Genomic DNA, 18,242 nt, shown 5'->3' with positions numbered 1-18,242 from the left:
TAAAATAGTGCATTCCTATGCAAAGGATTTTGCATTGTTTGTATCCAGGTATTCAATAAAAATTCTCCACGAGCAAGGTGGCAAGTTGCACTACATGTACATCTTTATTGTCCAGACGAGATTTGCCCCTCTTTCAGTATTTTTTGCTAGCTTTATCAGTGTTATTTTGCTGCATTGAATGGCACAAAATCACCCCCGACTGGTTTATTCTGCAGGAAATTCATTGCTATTAAATATTCATGAACGGACATACAACAAGGTGGGCGCAGAAATGTGTACATAACTAGGTCAACATAGTAAAGGTCACACTGCTGACGTCTTCTCTGTCGGAGGTCAGTTGAAGAGACTCGATTGGCTGAGATGATCATCAATTAGAACACTCATTAAGAAATTACCCGTTGAAAAATAGACAGGTTCCTGCATAGTCAATAGAGGGCCATTCAGAATAAACCAGGCGAGGTGATTTCGCGCCAACACCTCCATTTCGCAGTTTTTTTTATTTAAACTACAAAAACAAATTAATCGCCCCCGACTGCGCCCTTGCTACGATTAGAAGATACCCGATTATTATACTAAACAAATATATAATTATACTAATCGAAACTACAAATGGCAGCCAGCTCCATGTGCAAAACTACATGCCATGCTGAAACTACATTTTGATCCTGAAATGCCATAGTGCAGTGCAGAGTAATTTGGTCTTCAGAAGTTCAGGATACAGCAAGAACACTGTTGACTCTGCAATTATGCAACTATCTAGTCTGAATATTTTTAAATTGTCACTTTTAAGACCGACTGCTTGATTCTACAGCAATCCAAACTGCTACATTGTAGTTTATGTGAATTTGGAAGGAAATTGGTCCAATGGTTGCATTTGACACTTGGGAACTGTCAGGAGTCTACAAAATACTCAAAAAGATTAAAATGCCTTCCAAGCTAAGCAAGTAATTTGATCAAGCCATGCAAAGTACACCATGGATGGTCCTAGTATTCAATGCATGCACCAAGTTCGAACAAAATCCCTCTGTAAATGCCCCAAAATGGCTGCAATTGGTTAATCTTGAATTAGATTCATGTGTACAGTTTAAATGTAATCATTCCAGGCATGTCCAAGATATAGATAAGAGGTCCTGAAGAAAGCATGCATGCCCGCACCAGGTTTCCAGAACAAGTTTTGTTTTATATAAAATTTATAAATTTCAAATCCATGCTAAAGCAACTGAAAAGTCAAGTTCATACGAGGTAGTCATATGAACTTCACTTTTTCAGTTCAACATTTAACCGTCAGAGGACAATACTTTCAATTAGTTTGTCCGGACAACTAATTGAAAGTATTGTCCTCTAAAATTAGTAAATTTTATGAGGTAATCTGCCAATGGATCAAAGAAACTCTACACAAAGACTCGTGGGTATAATGGGCATTACCAAACCATTTCTACAGCCAATAAAAGCATTTTTATAATTTAAATCTATTTGGGCCAAATGTTTTATCAAGGCCCAAAAAAAAACAAACAAGATTTGAGTCTTCATGAAACCAAGAGTTAAAAAAAAACATGTGCAAGCTACATATTCATTATTTTCCGGGATTTGTTCCCAATTAGTCAATATTTTGTATGTTGCAAATACTTGTTTTAATTTGATTACAGAGGCAATGATACTTACTTTCACAGATTTAATTAACGAGTCTTGCCATCCTATTTAAAATGATAGAAACTATTTTCATACTATGAAAAGAAATTTTTGCACAATTACATTTGTGAGCTTGCATCTCAGTTGTAGTGCTAGCAGCATTGCTCTTTGAGGTGTTGGGATTGCCAGTTGGAGAGATTCGTTGACAGGTTTTTCAATCAATTCCTGTTTTGACACCACTAATTTGGACCGAACATGGTACAGGAGATAGCTCCGCTGTTAACAATGCACATTTCAATTAAAGAACAGAAGATATCATTAGAAAATGAACAATATGTATAGTATCAATGCAATGGGACTTGCCGTTTTCAACAAGAATTCAAAAATATCATTTTTGACCATAGATGATTGTGGGTTTTAACAAGAAAATATCACTTTTTACCAAAAATGACAAAAATATTCATCAAAATTAAAGAATTAAAGATATCATGAAATGAACAAATCTGAGAGATGTCCACATGTAGTACCTATGTAGTACATATAGTACATGTAGTACATGTAGTACATGCAATATCAAAGCAATTGGACTTGCGGTTTTTCACAAAAAGTCGAACATATCACTTTTTACCAAAAATATTCACCAAAATTAGAGAATTGAAGATATGATCATGAAATGAACAAATCTGAGAGAGGTCTACCCAAGGTACATATACACCAAGTATCAAAGCATTCAGGCTTGTAGTTTTCAAGAAGTCGATAAAGTAAAACATTGACACGGATGACGGACACTCACTCATGACTTATATGAGTGAGTGTCCGTGTCAATGCTCGACAAAGTCTACAGCGGAGCTAAAAAGCTGACTGGCAGCAATTTTATCCTCAGTCTTATTAGCCACCTCCCACCCCCACTGTGGTAGCTTCTAAGACAAGTACACCAAACATTAACAAGAATTTAGCTGGAGTTCAATTTATTACATACAACATTACACCATAAATAAATTTTGACTATATATAAATATAATTTATACAATATTGAAAACTCTAGGTGATTAATTTTGGATTTCAAATTCCAGCATGGATCGGTCACCTGCAAGGAAATAAATAAAAACAAGTCAATAGTAAAAACTGCTAAAAAAAAGCATCTGGCATTTACAATCAGTACACGAAACATGACATTACGCATAAATGTAGTAGTTGTAAAGTTTGACTGATTATTCAATGCATTTCAGATTCTGTGAACAGCACAAGTATTCAGCATTTTGATAACTTTCACTAGTGACTTTATTTTGAACATATCTAGACTAAAAAACTGCAGGAATTCAAATGTTCATTACATATTAAAAATGCAATTTGTTACAAGGTAATAAAGTAAAAAAAATAAGTTCTGCTTTTCATGTAGGTTTGCCTTTTTTCTTGAGTTTTGGCCAAAAGTAAAATAGGTGGTAGGTAGAATTGGGGAACTACTCGTTTCAGACAAGGTTTTGTCAATCCAAACCTTTAATGCATATATTTGAAAGCATTTATCAAATTCATTGAACAGGAATCATGCAATTGATGAATCTCAAAAAAATATGTAAAGAGAACTATGTTTTCACTTTTTCTAGGTAGAATAAAAACTTTCGCATAAAAGACAACACCATCTATTTGAATGCAGTTATACTGCACTCTTCATCTAAATTAAATTCAGCAATACTGTTATTGCATAAAAACCCTCGCTAATTATGTTTAAGTATATAGCCCACGCATTCGTAAATTGCAGTAGGAAACCAGACAAACCTTTAACAACTGCCTTCATTATCTTTGACATTGACTGGTCACTTTGGTCAACATGTACAGCTGCTGCTATATACAATGCATCACCTCGTTTGAAGGCATGTACAGATCGTATACCAGTGTACTTCCAAGAAAGCATGTGCACAAAGTTACTGGCTGCTGCCCATTGTTGTATATGAATATGATAAGTACTGTCCACTGCCAGAATGAATGACATGCCTGTATAAAGTGAAAAAAAAAAACTTTTATAGAATTCTGCTGAAGTTATCTGTAGCGAATAGTTTATTGTAAGGTAAAAAGGAACCAAATGCAGTATCTTTTGTGTAATTACTAGTTTCTAAAAAATACAACCAGATAGTTTCTATTAAAAAAACAACAAGAATGAAGACTATGATAAATACAAACTTACCGGACACCTCAAAGAATTCTAAATCAACAATATTAGTTAGTTCTATTCGTTGTTGGTGTTTGAACCCAGTGGATTCATATTTAAAGATATTGATATCACCACCATTACCACTATGGATGTTTTTACTTGCATAAGCAACGTATACCTCATCATCTATGCTGAAATTAATGACATCGCTGGCAGCAACAGTCACATATCCATCTACAATAGATTCAGCTGCTTCAAACTAAAGAAAAGTTACAAAGCTATTTTAAAACACCGCCACAGTAACCATGACAACTGTTTGGTTTTTAAATGCATTTTTCAAGCCAAACTAAGCCCTCCCACCGTTGATATGAATATAATCTGAGAATGTACAACGCAAATACTGTTACACCATAAGCAATTGTTGGTCTATTCAGTAAAAGGCTACACAATGCATCATTCAAACAAACTGCACACTGGCAGTGAAGCGCTTCTGCAAGGTCAATAAAAAATGCACATCTAAACATGCAAAGCTTTGAGCCTAACCTTATTTAAAACTTGCAGTCTCCCAGCCGAGATAGCAACTTGCATTTCAATTAGAGAATTGAAGATATTAGAAAATGAACAAATTTGAGAGGACCACCTGAGGTACTTGTATGTATAATATTGAAGCAATCAGAATTTTTAAAGTCAAAATTATCACTTTTTAACAAAAATAACAATTTGAGAATTTAAGATATCACGCAATAAATCAAATCAAATAAATCAATCAATCTACCCAGGATACACGTATCAAAGCAATCAAGCTTTCAAGTTGACAGCCGAGGTAAAAACAGTATCAATTAGTACTGTAAAACACTTTTTGCTTGAAATTAATTTTTGCTGAGGGAATGAATTAGTGAAAATTAAAAAAAACCCTTATATTTTACATTCAAACTTGTCAAAAAAAAAAAATTAAATATAAAACACCAAAAAAGTCTTTTCAGCGAAAATTAATTCCAGCTAAAATTATTTAACAGTATATTAATATTATAGCAAATTTTTCAATACTAAAATCGTTTCGCCAATAGTCAACAAAAGTGTCAAGATTATTTAAGACTCGTCGCCTACCCGTTTTTTAGAAGGATTCCATGCATGCACAGTGGCATCAACTTCCTCAGTTGCTTGCTCACTATCGTATGAATTAGCAAATGCCAAGAAGTAAACTCCATTGATGTCAATGAAAGTTACAGCTTTCACTCCATATGTTGGAAGTTGTTGATATTCCTCAAAGGCATTGATGCCCTCGTTGTACTTGAATACATCCGAGTCGCTGTTGGAGATTACTGGTAAAAAAAAACAAAGTAAAGCTGCAAACTGAACTACAGGGGGACAACCAAAGTATACTGCATGTACAGTTTTCATTTGGTTTAATAGACTCACAATTGCCAATGATATGCATCATGTCACAATAAACTTGTACGATACACAAATGTCAGATCTTAAAACAAAGTTAGCTTTCGGCAAATGACGTGTGAAGTTTTTAAAATTCAACAAATATTTCTGCCAAACATGACGACTCAAAATATCAACGGTTAATATTAGTCATAGTAGAAAACTAGTTTTAAATAAAAATTGTATTGAACTACTTCCTCTTATAAACAAATATGCGCCAGGGAAGAGGTGGGATGGGATGGAACTCTGAATGGTAATAGGGCTCTAAGCTCCTAACATGACCATGCTGTAACATTGTCATGTTAGGAGCTTCAGTGTACATGTACAAGCCTGATCAACACTTGCGAGTTAAAAAATATTGAAGTTCAGTGAACTGGCTTGCTTTAAATATACATAAGAGGAATAAATCTTACCTAACGAGTTGTTGTGACCATTGGCAACTACTAAGTAAATCTCTCCATCAATTGAAAACATAACCGAGTCAACAGAACCACTAGTAGTTAGATTCTGGTCAAAGGAAGCATCATCAAAGTCCAGCACTCTAGTCACCATGTCATTTTGTTTAATTACACAAGTATTACTAATCATCTCTTCACTGTGGGTGAGAACAACAAAAGTTCTTTCTCCAATATTATAACCCTTGACACTTGAAGTAGATGGGAATTTTTGGTTCTGAATTTCCCAGCAGATAGTGTCCTCTTGAGGGCACATGTATAAATGTCCTTCTGTGCATCGTGGAACAAATGGAAAGTTAGACTCTGTTAGAAACAAGACAACACCACTGTCGTACTGAACGCTGTTGAACTGTGCGGCACTGATAGTATATAAATCCTGGAAGTCTTCAAAGTGACTGAAACTCATACCTTGCCCTGCACAAAAATAAAGATTTATAGTTAAGTACAGGCTTTAGGCCATGCTCAGCTTGTAACCTCAAAACACCACAAAGCCCTGTTTAGATGATAAACCCCCACCCAAAACTGATGTCTACAAGGGAAGACCCTCAATTCAAAATAAACAGTCCCTCTTGGCAAGTTTTCAAAGTGATCTCTTAAGAGATCACCACCAGACATCCCAAGGAAAAGCACCAATTTCATATAATTGCAGAAGAAAGTAATTACCTATGTAAAATTGGCCTAGGCATGTCCAAGCTTCAAGTATGCACACGTGCGTGATTAGTGGTGGAATTACAAGATGCAAAAACTACACAATACTAGAGAATTTTTCCCTGTAAATTGAGTTTTTTGTGATAATCTTTACCATACCTCACTCAAATTTGTATTCTTTAATATTTCTGAAAACGAACCCTAATTTTAGAGCCATTTTTGTTGCAATCTTGTGCAGAAAGTGCAGACTATAAAGAGGACTTTTTTTAAATGTTTTGTAAAAAGTTGGTGAAAAGATTAAATGGTAAAATGTTAATACTGCTTTAGAGATTTTGATTTATTCAGTTAATATGCAAATTTAATTCAAAGTAGCGTTAGATATTCAACATCACAAGAAGTTTGAATACATTTGAACAAACTAGTAGGGTATTTTATAACAACCTGTTAAAGAGAAGCTAATTAGTATGCAAATTATTCACAGATTTGTACCAACATGTTGCTTTGTACCAAATTGCACACCAATTCATTCAGTGGTTTATAGTTACAAATTATAACTTTCATACATCACTACAACACAAGTCTCCTGCCTTTGTTCTCTTCAGGAGCAAAGAAACAAAATCAAGTTAACTTTCGATCTCCATGTTGGTAGCAGTATGGTGCAAGAATACACATGGTGGAGAGAGGTGGTGGGGGTGGGGGTACCAGATTTATTGTTACTTACCAGCAGTTGCTTGGGATAAATTGAATACCAGCTCACATTGGCCACGTATAGTTTCATTTACATGTGTCAACATCCGTGTACTGTCCTGAAATACTTTCAAACCATCGTTGTGTAATTCTGGTATATCAATGACTCCATTTATCAAACCCAGTACCACCATATCATTCATAATGTACACATCATTTTGGAATACCTATAAAATTATTATTCATGTGAAATTTAAACGATAGCGACATGCAAGTTGTAAGTACAACCGTCACCACAGGGTACATGCCGTTAAAGGGTTACATTTATATCATTTGTATTAAAGCGGCAAAGTCGTCACCTGCGCACAAATCAGATGGCCATAGCGTGTCACTGTTTACAAACAAGCGTCTACCCATGAGCCTTTGCATTTTTAGCAAATGTTAACATCACTTGGGACTTTTTTTCCCCCTCCAACAATGGAATTTAAAATCACGAGAACTGTTGATTTAGTAAAAATTACCTTTTCACCCGTAACATTGTGATCACAAAATTGTCTAACCATGTTATCATGTAGCCATTGTAAGTTTAGTCCATTGATCTCATCAGTAACTAGATCACCAACAATCACAACACCATCACTGAATGTCTTGTTTCCCACGATAGTTTGGTCACCATTTATTAAAACTATGTCGTCAATATCAACTCCATTTAGTGTACCATTAATATTAATGTCATCTGTAGGAATTATGAATTTATGCAAACAAGTTAGATAAGGCCAAATGAAATAAACAAAGTATGTATGGCAGTCATTAAAGTTAAGATATAGTTTATGGTAATCTAGTTGCAGCATAAACATGTCAGGTATGGATCCAGAAGCTGATGATTTTTCAACATTAAAATTCAAATTAAATTTTAGGTTGAGATTGTCATTCTGTATCCAATTCTCAAATGAGTACTTGTCCACATTGAGAGACATGGCCAGCCTTTGGCCATTTTGAATATATGTGTATATCTATGACATGATGTATAATGAATATAAAATTTAACATAATCAAACGAAGAATCTCATATATAGCTCTAAAACTGCATACATTAAAACAGTCAGCCATTTTAAAACTTGTCTGAAAAATAAAATTATTTGCATCAAGGTCCTGTGTCTAATGAAAATACTAAGTTCAAACAAAATCTCTGTAAACAGCAGAGAAACTTGATTTTGATGATTTTTCAGCACAAAAACGGCCGTCATTCAGATATCTCGAATCAGATGGCGAAACAAATTGATGTGCATATGTATAATATTATGCATGATACATGTATGAAGTTTAAATGTAATTGGTCCTGGCATGTCCAAGATACAGGTTCAGACGGACACAGGTCAATCCACAAGGCTGACTAAAAATAAGATAGGAATGAGACGTCTATGGTCAAAATAAGTCTTAAGCTCAAACATTACTAATGAAGTAAGCTATACTACTAATCTATATACAATGAGTTTGTTACTTACCTACAACAGTGACGTTGTTTTGAAAAGTGATTGCTCCAGTGATTTCCTGAGGTCGAGACAAACTTGCATATTTGTTGTTAAGATGGGTGACATTAACTCCATCAACAAATCCTACCACCACTAAGTCTTCATCTATTGTGATGTTAGCATAAAAAGTGTTGTCACCTGTCACGACACCATTAGAATGCACTAAAACAAGGTCTTCCGAAGGATCAACAAAGTCAATAAAACCTAATAAATAGAATATTTTACATTAAAACAGTTTAAGTATACGTTTTGAGGAACAATGTCAAGTAGATAACACAAAAATGTAATATCCTATTTTGTAAATTATTTGGCTATGATACCAGATAAACCAACCTATTTGAGAGTTTGATTTTAGTGAAATTTTTGAAGTGGTGAGCTGATTGATTGCGAGCAGTCAATAGCAATGTGGTTGTATCGACTCAATAATAATAATAACTTTATTGCATCCTTAGAAATACAATGTTTCTATCAGTTAATAGCAATAAAGATTAGTTGTGATAACTACTACTACAAAAAGAAAGTTAGTTGTTAAAAAAAAGATAAAGCAAGTGTTACATATCAAATGGCATTTTTATTTCTTGATTGAAATGCATAATGAATATAGTTGCCAATCTTTTTTATTATTACATCATCTTTTGAAGTCATCAAGAAATTAAATTTCTGGAGATCATCCTGGGTTTCTTGTGGAAATATAATGTTTTGTATGATTTGTTGGCGTATTACTTTATATTGTGGACATTTCATAACAAAGTGCAGTTCATCTTCTATTTCATTCTGTGTTTACAAATTCTATTTTCAGTAGGTATTTTTGGTTGCATACGTCTCCCTTTTTCTATTGCTAAATTGTGATTACTAGTTCGAAATTTTGTCATTGAAATTCTTTGTTTCAAATTTAGCACATCTAAGTATTTTTCAAAATTATAAAAGTCTTTGAATTTTTCATAAGTTCTCAGCTTTGTTTTTTCAGTTATATTTTTTCTCCAGAAATTTATGTATTTTTGTTTGACAACTTTGCCAATTTTCTGTATATGTTTTGTTAACAAATCATTCTGTTCATCATTTTTTGTATTTAAGAGTACCATTGTAAATTGGATTTCTTTTGTTCAAGGTATGCTTGTTTTGTGATATTATTGTCTGGTAATTTACTGATACGAGTCCAGTATTTTATTAAATTGATCTGAATATCTACTAAGAGTGGGAATAATTCTACTTCGGCTCTGCATGCAATGTTTGCCACAAATTTGTTCAGTCCTAGAAGTTGTTTGTAAAAATTCAATTTGTGAGACTTTCAAAATCTGATACCAATTTAAAAACTACAGCGCCCACTCATCTGTAAAATTGCCCTACTTTTCACTTTGTGTGTATAGAGTTTCATTTTGTAGTACTACATGTATGTACATTGCATTGAAACATAAACTAGAGTGAATATCTGAAATTAAAAATCTTGCCAAACAACTCATCAACACTAGAGTCCCAGTTGTGCAACAGCAAACCAAACTGAAACCAGTCAGCTATTGTGGATGAAGACCCGATCATGAAACGTGATGTATGAATACGATTGGTGCAGACATGTTAAATTTGGCTATGCAAAAGCATTCACTAAAACAAATAAATGGTTGCTATGCATGCTGCTCCGATTGAGAGAATCAATGCGAAGATCTGGTTCAAATAAATGTTTAAATTAAATGCATTTTTAATTTTGAAAAATTGCCACCGAATGGCCATCTCAAATCTGATCACAAACTAATGTAGCACATGTATCCCAAGATATATGAATGAAATTTTAACACTAGTGTTCAAGATAGAGGCATATACGTATGGATAAACGCATTCAATTACCAGTTTTCATCTGACAAATGAAAAATCTGTTTTTGAATTTCTACCATGCACATTTTGGGTTGCAAATGTGCACTTTAAAAAAACCAAATACATTTAAATGACCAGTGCTGCTAAACCAACCTTAACAGCCTACACAATCCTGTGTGCTGAGGGTACATCAGTGGAACAGCAGAAAATTCGTTATTCATATTGCAAAATACAAATAATCCCAGACCACGTCTGTATATTAAGTTTCAGTGAAATCTATTAAAGTAGTTCCAGAGGGCAACAGAAAGGCTAATCAAAGAAAGCTTAGAAAGAACTCCCATGTGCTGAGAGTATTGTAACACATTAAATATAATTCGAAATTACTTGGCTGAAAACTAATTATGCAAATCAGAAAATTAATATAAACAGATTTTAGTGTAAAACTAATGAGGTTTGCGCAATGTAACAGAAAATCTATGTACCAAGTTTAATTGAAATGAGATTAGAACCAAAAAATTATCAATTATTACGCTAATTAGGGAATTAATATGAACAGATTTTTACCCCAAACTATTTAGGTTTGTACATTGTCCTAGAGCATCTTTGTACTAAGTTTCATTGAAATGGAATAATTAGTACTTTAGATATCAGTGTGAAAGCTTAAAATTGGTTAATTATGCAAATTAGGTAATTAATATGTACAGATTTTAACCAACAATTATCGAGGTCTGTCTATTGTCCTGCAGCATCCATGTACAAACATTCATTGATATGTGATGATTAGTACCCGAGATATCAGTGTGAAAGTTGGAAATTGGTTAATTATGCAAATTAGGTGATTAATATGCACAAATATTTACCGAAAACTAATTGGGTCTCTGCATAATTCTAGATTCATTGAAATGTGATGATTAGTATTTTAGATATCAGTAAAAAAGCTGAAAATTAATTATGCAAATTAGGTAATTAATATGCACAATTATTTATCCAAAACAATCTCTGCATAGTACCAAGTTTCATTGAAATTCAATGCTCACTACTTGTATCAAAAGCTGAAAATTAATTAATTATGCACATTAGGTAATTGTATGTACTGATATTACCATAAAAACTATCAGGTCTGTGCAGTGTCATATGACATCTATGTACCAAGTTTCATTGAAATGTGATGATTAGTACTTGAGATATCAGTGGAAAAACCCAAAATTGACTAATCATTATGCAAATTAGGTAATTAGTATCCACGGATTATTACCAAAAACTAATCAAATCTGCGCATATGTTCAGAGCATCCATGTATCAATTTTCATCAAAATTCAATGAGTGGTTCTTGAGATAGTAGTGGAACAGTCTGACATGCATACATGCAGACACACTAACTGCAAAGACTCCCATTATGTGCTTCGCACATGGGAGTCAAAAATTGGATAATTACACAAATTGGATATTTAATACGAGGGGAATTTTTATTGACTGACTGTTGCATATTAGAACTGTCATTGCGTGGATCTGTACAAATAAAACCAGCAGTGTGGCAACCAGTTGAATAGTTTGTATCAAACCATCAAACATGATTTGATTTAATTAATACTTCACTGTCTAGGGTTGATTCAGTCAAGTAGACGACGCTTGATTATGATGATTTTGCAAAAAATAAAATGATTGACATCTTGCATCTAATCGTCAAACAAGTACTTGTCCATATTGAGAAACATTGCTCTGGAACAGCATTAATTACAACAAAATGGCCACCAGTCGGCCATTTTAAATCAGATTGTGAAACAAATTGATGTGTAAAATATTATGTATGATGCATGTTTGAAGTTTGATTGTGATTTAGGACTAAATAAATGTAACCTCACCATGTGTAATGTCAATATGAATTTTAAATGGATCTGCCGAGGCATGGCAGGAAAAATTGCCATGCTCCAAATGTTGAATTGAGACAAGGTGCCCCTGGTCAGTCAAAGGTCAATGAAACAAGTTGATGTACAAATGTATTAGGTAAATTACTACGACTGAACAAAATCAGCCAATTAAGGCATGTCCAAAAAGTAATGTTGGATGAGCAGTTAACACACTAGCCATAACCAAGTAAATGTACATACTTAAAGAGGAACGGCTCAATCCCATGGATTGCCCCAAAGAATCATGGGACACTATTGTTTATGTTTACAATGTTCTATCTTTTGTTATCTATTGTTATTTTAACCCAGAAAGTAAATTTGTTGTGAGATTAGGCTTAACTGGAAGGTGCCCCTTTAAAACATGTGCATATATACACACCAGGTTCACATAAAACCAATCTTACCATTAACAATAAGGTTGCTGTTAAGAACCAGACTTCTGTTGAATACCACTGAGCTGTAAATATCTTGGTCTGTAGATTTCATGACCAAGTCTTTCACAAAGTTTCCAACATGTACATCATGTGCATTGAAATCACCATTGACATCACCAGTAACCTCTACATTGTTCATATAAATACCAGACGAGTGAACTAAAATCTTGGCTCCATCAATGTCCTTACAAAGTTACAAACAAATATATGGTTAACATTTCATGCAAGGCATAAACATGTTCACAGTTGCTTGTAGTGAAATTCCTCACAATTAGGCAAACTCCTACAGACAACCTAACATTTTTTAAGTCAGAAAAAGGTCGCTTATCTGACAAACAATTTTTCACCAGAACTTTTCTCTACAACTATTGTTTTTCAAATTTTGTCAGCATTTTAGTGATTTTATCATAGTTTATTTCTTTAATGACCGTTCCCTTTCCCCTAGGGAAGGAGTAAAATTCAATAAAAATTCGGGGTTCTTGGCCCCGAGATTCTGCCTTAATCTTGAACAGTTATTGATATCAGCAATCAATGTACAGATTAATACCAGCTAATTCTTACTTGGTCATCGTGTAAGTTAACAGCATCTTCATAAAGTGCATGCAAATCAACGCCATTAATATCATGCATGAACAAAGCATCACCATTAATTTGCACTGGTTCAGAGAAATTTGTGTTAGCATGGACATAAATATCACCAGCTGTCTTGGAAACTGCTTGAGCTGCCAGATCTGGCGAATACAATGAGAACATAAATAATCAGTTGAAAGTCTTAATTTAAAAGTAAATTATAAAGTGTTCCCAGATAGTAAATGCTATAAATACTGTATACATGAGCACAAAAAAAGTTTTAGAACAAGATTCTTTCGAGAAGATTTACACACCCAACTCCATCTGATCTCAGATCAATACATAACGTAGTTCTGTGCCAATGATGGCAAATAAAAATAAACTCTCAATGCAATAAACAATCTGATGGCAAGTCTAAACTCCAAAATAAGTTCACATACCAGTAACATCAACTGCATTAATGGTTCCATTTACCACCAAATCACCGTCAATTGTAACATCACCAAATGACTTAATATCATAAATCAGCTGTTCTCCAGTATTCAATTTAACAGCTGTGTTGTCAAGCTGGGGAAAAACAAAAAAAATCTGCAATGAAAGTCCTTATACACAGCAATGAGAAATTTTGGGGATACTTAATGATCATGTTAAGACTACACTAAAATTAGGAAACTAAAGTTATCTAAACTACATCAATTGTCCAAGCAATTGGGGTAGATGTTTTCAAAAAGTCAAAAATTTTGTATTTAAGTATTGTCACAAATTTAACAAATATGAGGGAAAACCATTCACAGCACATTTTGTAGCAAGTACGACAACCAGCTGACAGATTAAAAAATAAATATTAACGATAGACAATCTGCTCTGTCAACAGATAAATAGGTCTCATTAGAAAATAAATTGTACTATGATGTGATCATAAAACTATGTTAAATCTACCAAGACTCGTTACTGAATGGCCTGTTTTGTATTATAACAGTCTTAATAAATGTCAAACATATTTTTGTAATTTAATTTCTAACAAGTGAATTTATAAACATATTGCTCCGATTATTATCAGTTATATAAACTTGTATGCTTACAACATAGACTTAGTGTCACAGAGACAGTTCACTTGCTGTAACAAAGTCTTGACAAAGGTTGATAACTACTATTCAGGAACAAAAAATAACTGACATAAAGGGATGACTTACAAGCAAGTTTTTTGAGCAATGTATACAAAAAGTTAAGTTGGAAACAAATTACAGACTTAAGTGAATAAACAGAGGTAACATTTTGTTCTGCTGCTACAACCAATGTGTACTGGTAATCAATAAAGTTTTCCCTCAAAAGTTACAACTAGTCATCTTATTACCTCAACTATATCCACTCCATTGATTCCATCTTCAATTATAATATCAGCGTTGATGGTCAGTGTATTGTTAAAATAAACATCAACAGAAAACACTGCATTCTGATCAATTAATGCCATATCGTTGATATCAACACCATCCAGCAGAAAACCAGAGTCTATCATCAAATCATCTGACAAAAGTTAATAGTACATGTTTTATAAAGATTAGGGTGCACCTTTTATTATTGACAAGGCAATCACTGGACAGTCTGTTATAGTGTGCAATAACAAATATACATCTAGCACCCAGAAAATGTTTGTACAGTGTACAAAACAATTCCAGAAGGAAAAATGTGTACCACGAGATTACCGTGAAGTATGTAGCATAGTTATATAAGCCCCCCTCCAAATTTACAGCATTTTACAACAAGTAATTTACCCGATTATTTGAAACTTCATTTAGAATATACCGATAATTTCATTACCCCAATATTCACGTGAAACGCAGGGTCAAATGCTGTTCCACTTAGTAAACGTACCCAAGAGTGATCCCGGGGTAACTGCCTGTCCTCTAGTTAATTTGGACGTTGCTAGTTGATGAAGACTAGTATCGTACACGCGACTATTTGTTTATGAATAAATTATCGCTCAGAAGAAGTTTTAACTTTTATCCATTTATAAGCCCCTCTAATTTTTCATTAATTTGTCGTCCCCCTCCCTTGAGGAGTTTATATTCTGACAACTACGGTAAGTTTTATTTAAAACTATCTTGGTACAAAATTTGTACTGTAATAGAGTAATCAGCATCTCAAAGCCTAATTCCAAAAATAAAAAAAAAATACTCAAGACTTGTATTATCCACTTACTCAAGGTTATATTCTGTGAGAACTCCTTATACCCATCAATGTGCTGTGGTATTGTCTTAGATAAGTACAGCCCAGAAGATTCTGATAGGTCTAAGCTATTGACGTAACCTCCAAGCATCAAGTCGCCATTCACTACAACTTCACTGCAGGAAATGAAACAATGGCCACAGATGTTAGAATTTTTTTTTTTAAGCAACAAGAATATTGTCTTTCAGTATGTAAACCCGTACTGTGAATACTCACTCGAATGTTTTTTCGCCATTGACGACATCATCAGTAGACAAGTCCACTACACTAACACAAAACTCTTCCAGATTGATACCATTTACAGTGCCATTAACCGTCACATTGATCATATACACGTCTGTCATAAAACTCTTCTCACCTAAGCAATGTTAGAATAAATGCAACAATTTTTTGTTGAAGTAGAAATGCTTAATTTTGATGAAAAACAATGACATGCTTCACAAACCCGCAATGTGTATTTAACAAAATTCATTCATGATGCTGATCTGGTTCCAGAATGGCAGAAAAGTTCAATTCTGATGTAATTTTAACAATTAAATGGCTGCCATTTGGACATTCCTATGTATCCCTAGAATTACGTGTGAAGTTTGAATGATTGGCAGATATATCCAAAATACAGTTCCTAATGCATACACATAGGTCAGTACATAACCATAATAGCAATATTAAACACCAAGTCAAGGCAACCAATGCTCCCACTAATGTAGAAGAATGCAATTTACAGTTTTTGTATAACTTCATTCTCTAGATATTCAACTTTTTATCAGTATTATGTAGTTTGCCGTCTTGGTTCTTCAGCAAAAGAATTGACATCCACTGTGTGAAACACCGAGAAAATTCTATACAACGCATGAAATACTGATTTAGTATTAGTAATTCGTTCAAATTTTAGGTGTGCATATTACTTAAATTAGAATGTTACAAATACACAAACAGTAAAGATATTGCCAAAAAAACAATTTTTTGATTTTTTAGTTAATGACACTTGTCCCCCTTTCTGTGGTCAACAGGTTATTAATCACTTGTAAAACCTACTCGCAAAGATAAATTGTAAACAATACAAGAACAATTAAGGATTTGGTAGAAACACAAAGATGAATATTTTCAGTTCTAATATTTCCAACCATTTTATATTCATGTTCGGCAACAGTGGATATGTGATGTTCTAAAGAATCAAGATGGTGGACTACATAATACTGATGAAAAGTTGAATATCTAGAGAATGAAAAGCGATATAAAAAAACTAAATTGCAAGTTTTTACATTTGCAGAGCTTTTTTATCTGGGCGTTTTATGTTAGCCTTGACTTTTCCTTTAAGCCAAAAGATGTATAGCATACTTACCATATATAGTTTGCATACCACTGAGCATGACCACATTCTCGGTAAATTCAGTTGTATTCACACCATCTACAAGGCCATTTACATCTAGGAATCCAGTGACTGCACAGAAATAAAAGTTTAAAAGTTGGAAATGCAGCATAGAAAGACTCGCTAATGTTCAAGATTCGCTTGACCAAACTAGATTTTGATAGATGGCACCCCCCCAAAAAAAATGGCCATCTTTCCATTCGCACATGATTTTAAGGTACAACATATGTATATAGCATACATGCCAAGTGTGATTGTAGTTACACAGGAAATGAAATATTAAATATAAATCAGAAGATTGATATTTAAAGCTATTGCTTCTTTCAGTTCCCTTAAATTAAAAACCAGCTCTAACTATTGATATGAAGAAACAATTTACTTGCCTTCTAAAGTGCCAATAAAGACTTTGCTTCCCTCTATGATGTGACTTCCATCAACTAGAACAGCTTCTTGATTTAGTAGAGTGATATTTACATCGTTTATAGTGTCTACATAGGTTTCAGTCACATTCAGATTACCCATAATGAACACAGGGTTAGAACGCAATGTTTTCTGACCTTTGAGTAAAAAAAAGGAGACAGAAAATCAAAGAATTCTTCATTGCATTTACTTCACCGAGAACCTTATCCAGGAAAAGCTTTAGTATTGTGTATTGTATCACAAACATTTCATTGCTGTTAACCAATGGAAACTTTCCAAGGATGCAATAAATTCAATAATTTCTGCACAAGGATCAACTAGAAAATGTATACAAACAACCAGTATATAGATCAGATACAAATACATGATACCAAGTTAGACAATATATATTGTTTCGTATACACAAGATTACCATTACCGGTAATAAAATTATTGAATGCCTATTACAGGTGATCTCAAACTTGCCTCCTAATCCCCTGGTAATTTTAACAGCGAGCACACCAGACTAGCATCAGTAAACGACACTACAAATTACTTTCAGCAGGACCGCTGTCCTCAAACTTAAAACTTTTGTAGATAGCCATTTCACCAAACATTTATTTTATACACAACACTGTACAAATTAAATCTTTGAATGTATACACATTTATAGGGTAGTTCTTACCTGCTACTGTTTGTTGGTCATCTAATCTGACCAAGTCCTGCAGTATATCAAAGCCATTTACACTGAAAGCTTCAATTGATTCATCAACACTAATTGAATCAGAGAACTCAATGTTTCCGAGAATAGTTTGATTTCCTTCTTTCTTCACAACCTGGTAACAAGACCATCACGATAAACACATTGTACAAGGCAATATAAAAAAATGCTCCTTAGTATCAAAAAATTAGTGATTCTGACCCACTCATAGCAGTGATATATTAAGCAATTAACCCGACAAGGTCACACGAGTTGTACCCTCTGCAGTGCTCCAAACCC

The 18,242-nt window shown here is 33.7% G+C and overlaps 1 protein-coding gene across 1 annotated transcript in view; it reads right to left on the bottom strand.

Annotated features, from left to right (window-relative positions):
* Window positions 1-2,580: 2,580 nt before the first annotated feature.
* Window positions 2,581-18,242, bottom strand: part of LOC102809469 (uncharacterized) — a 33,124-nt gene continuing 17,462 nt past the window's right edge. Inside the window, exons 17-33 of the mRNA XM_085502516.1 lie at window positions 17,928-18,078; window positions 17,227-17,400; window positions 16,817-16,915; window positions 15,691-15,832; window positions 15,448-15,590; window positions 14,603-14,772; window positions 13,689-13,815; window positions 13,240-13,409; window positions 12,649-12,862; window positions 8,505-8,735; window positions 7,521-7,735; window positions 7,034-7,226; window positions 5,623-6,078; window positions 4,886-5,100; window positions 3,812-4,037; window positions 3,406-3,621; window positions 2,581-2,716 (exon numbers count right to left, since the gene is read on the bottom strand). Coding sequence (XP_085358642.1) covers window positions 2,679-2,716; window positions 3,406-3,621; window positions 3,812-4,037; window positions 4,886-5,100; window positions 5,623-6,078; window positions 7,034-7,226; window positions 7,521-7,735; window positions 8,505-8,735; window positions 12,649-12,862; window positions 13,240-13,409; window positions 13,689-13,815; window positions 14,603-14,772; window positions 15,448-15,590; window positions 15,691-15,832; window positions 16,817-16,915; window positions 17,227-17,400; window positions 17,928-18,078 — 3,180 coding nt within the window. The 3' untranslated portion in view covers window positions 2,581-2,678. The remainder of the gene's footprint in view (window positions 2,717-3,405; window positions 3,622-3,811; window positions 4,038-4,885; window positions 5,101-5,622; window positions 6,079-7,033; window positions 7,227-7,520; window positions 7,736-8,504; window positions 8,736-12,648; window positions 12,863-13,239; window positions 13,410-13,688; window positions 13,816-14,602; window positions 14,773-15,447; window positions 15,591-15,690; window positions 15,833-16,816; window positions 16,916-17,226; window positions 17,401-17,927; window positions 18,079-18,242) is intronic.

This window comes from Saccoglossus kowalevskii, chromosome 8, assembly GCF_978046115.1.
Source record: "Saccoglossus kowalevskii chromosome 8, keSacKowa6.1, whole genome shotgun sequence".
In the NCBI taxonomy this organism is placed as follows: Eukaryota; Metazoa; Hemichordata; class Enteropneusta; family Harrimaniidae; genus Saccoglossus; species Saccoglossus kowalevskii.
The sequence above is the reverse complement of the archived record's forward strand: the minus strand, read 5'-3'. Positions and strand labels throughout refer to the sequence as shown.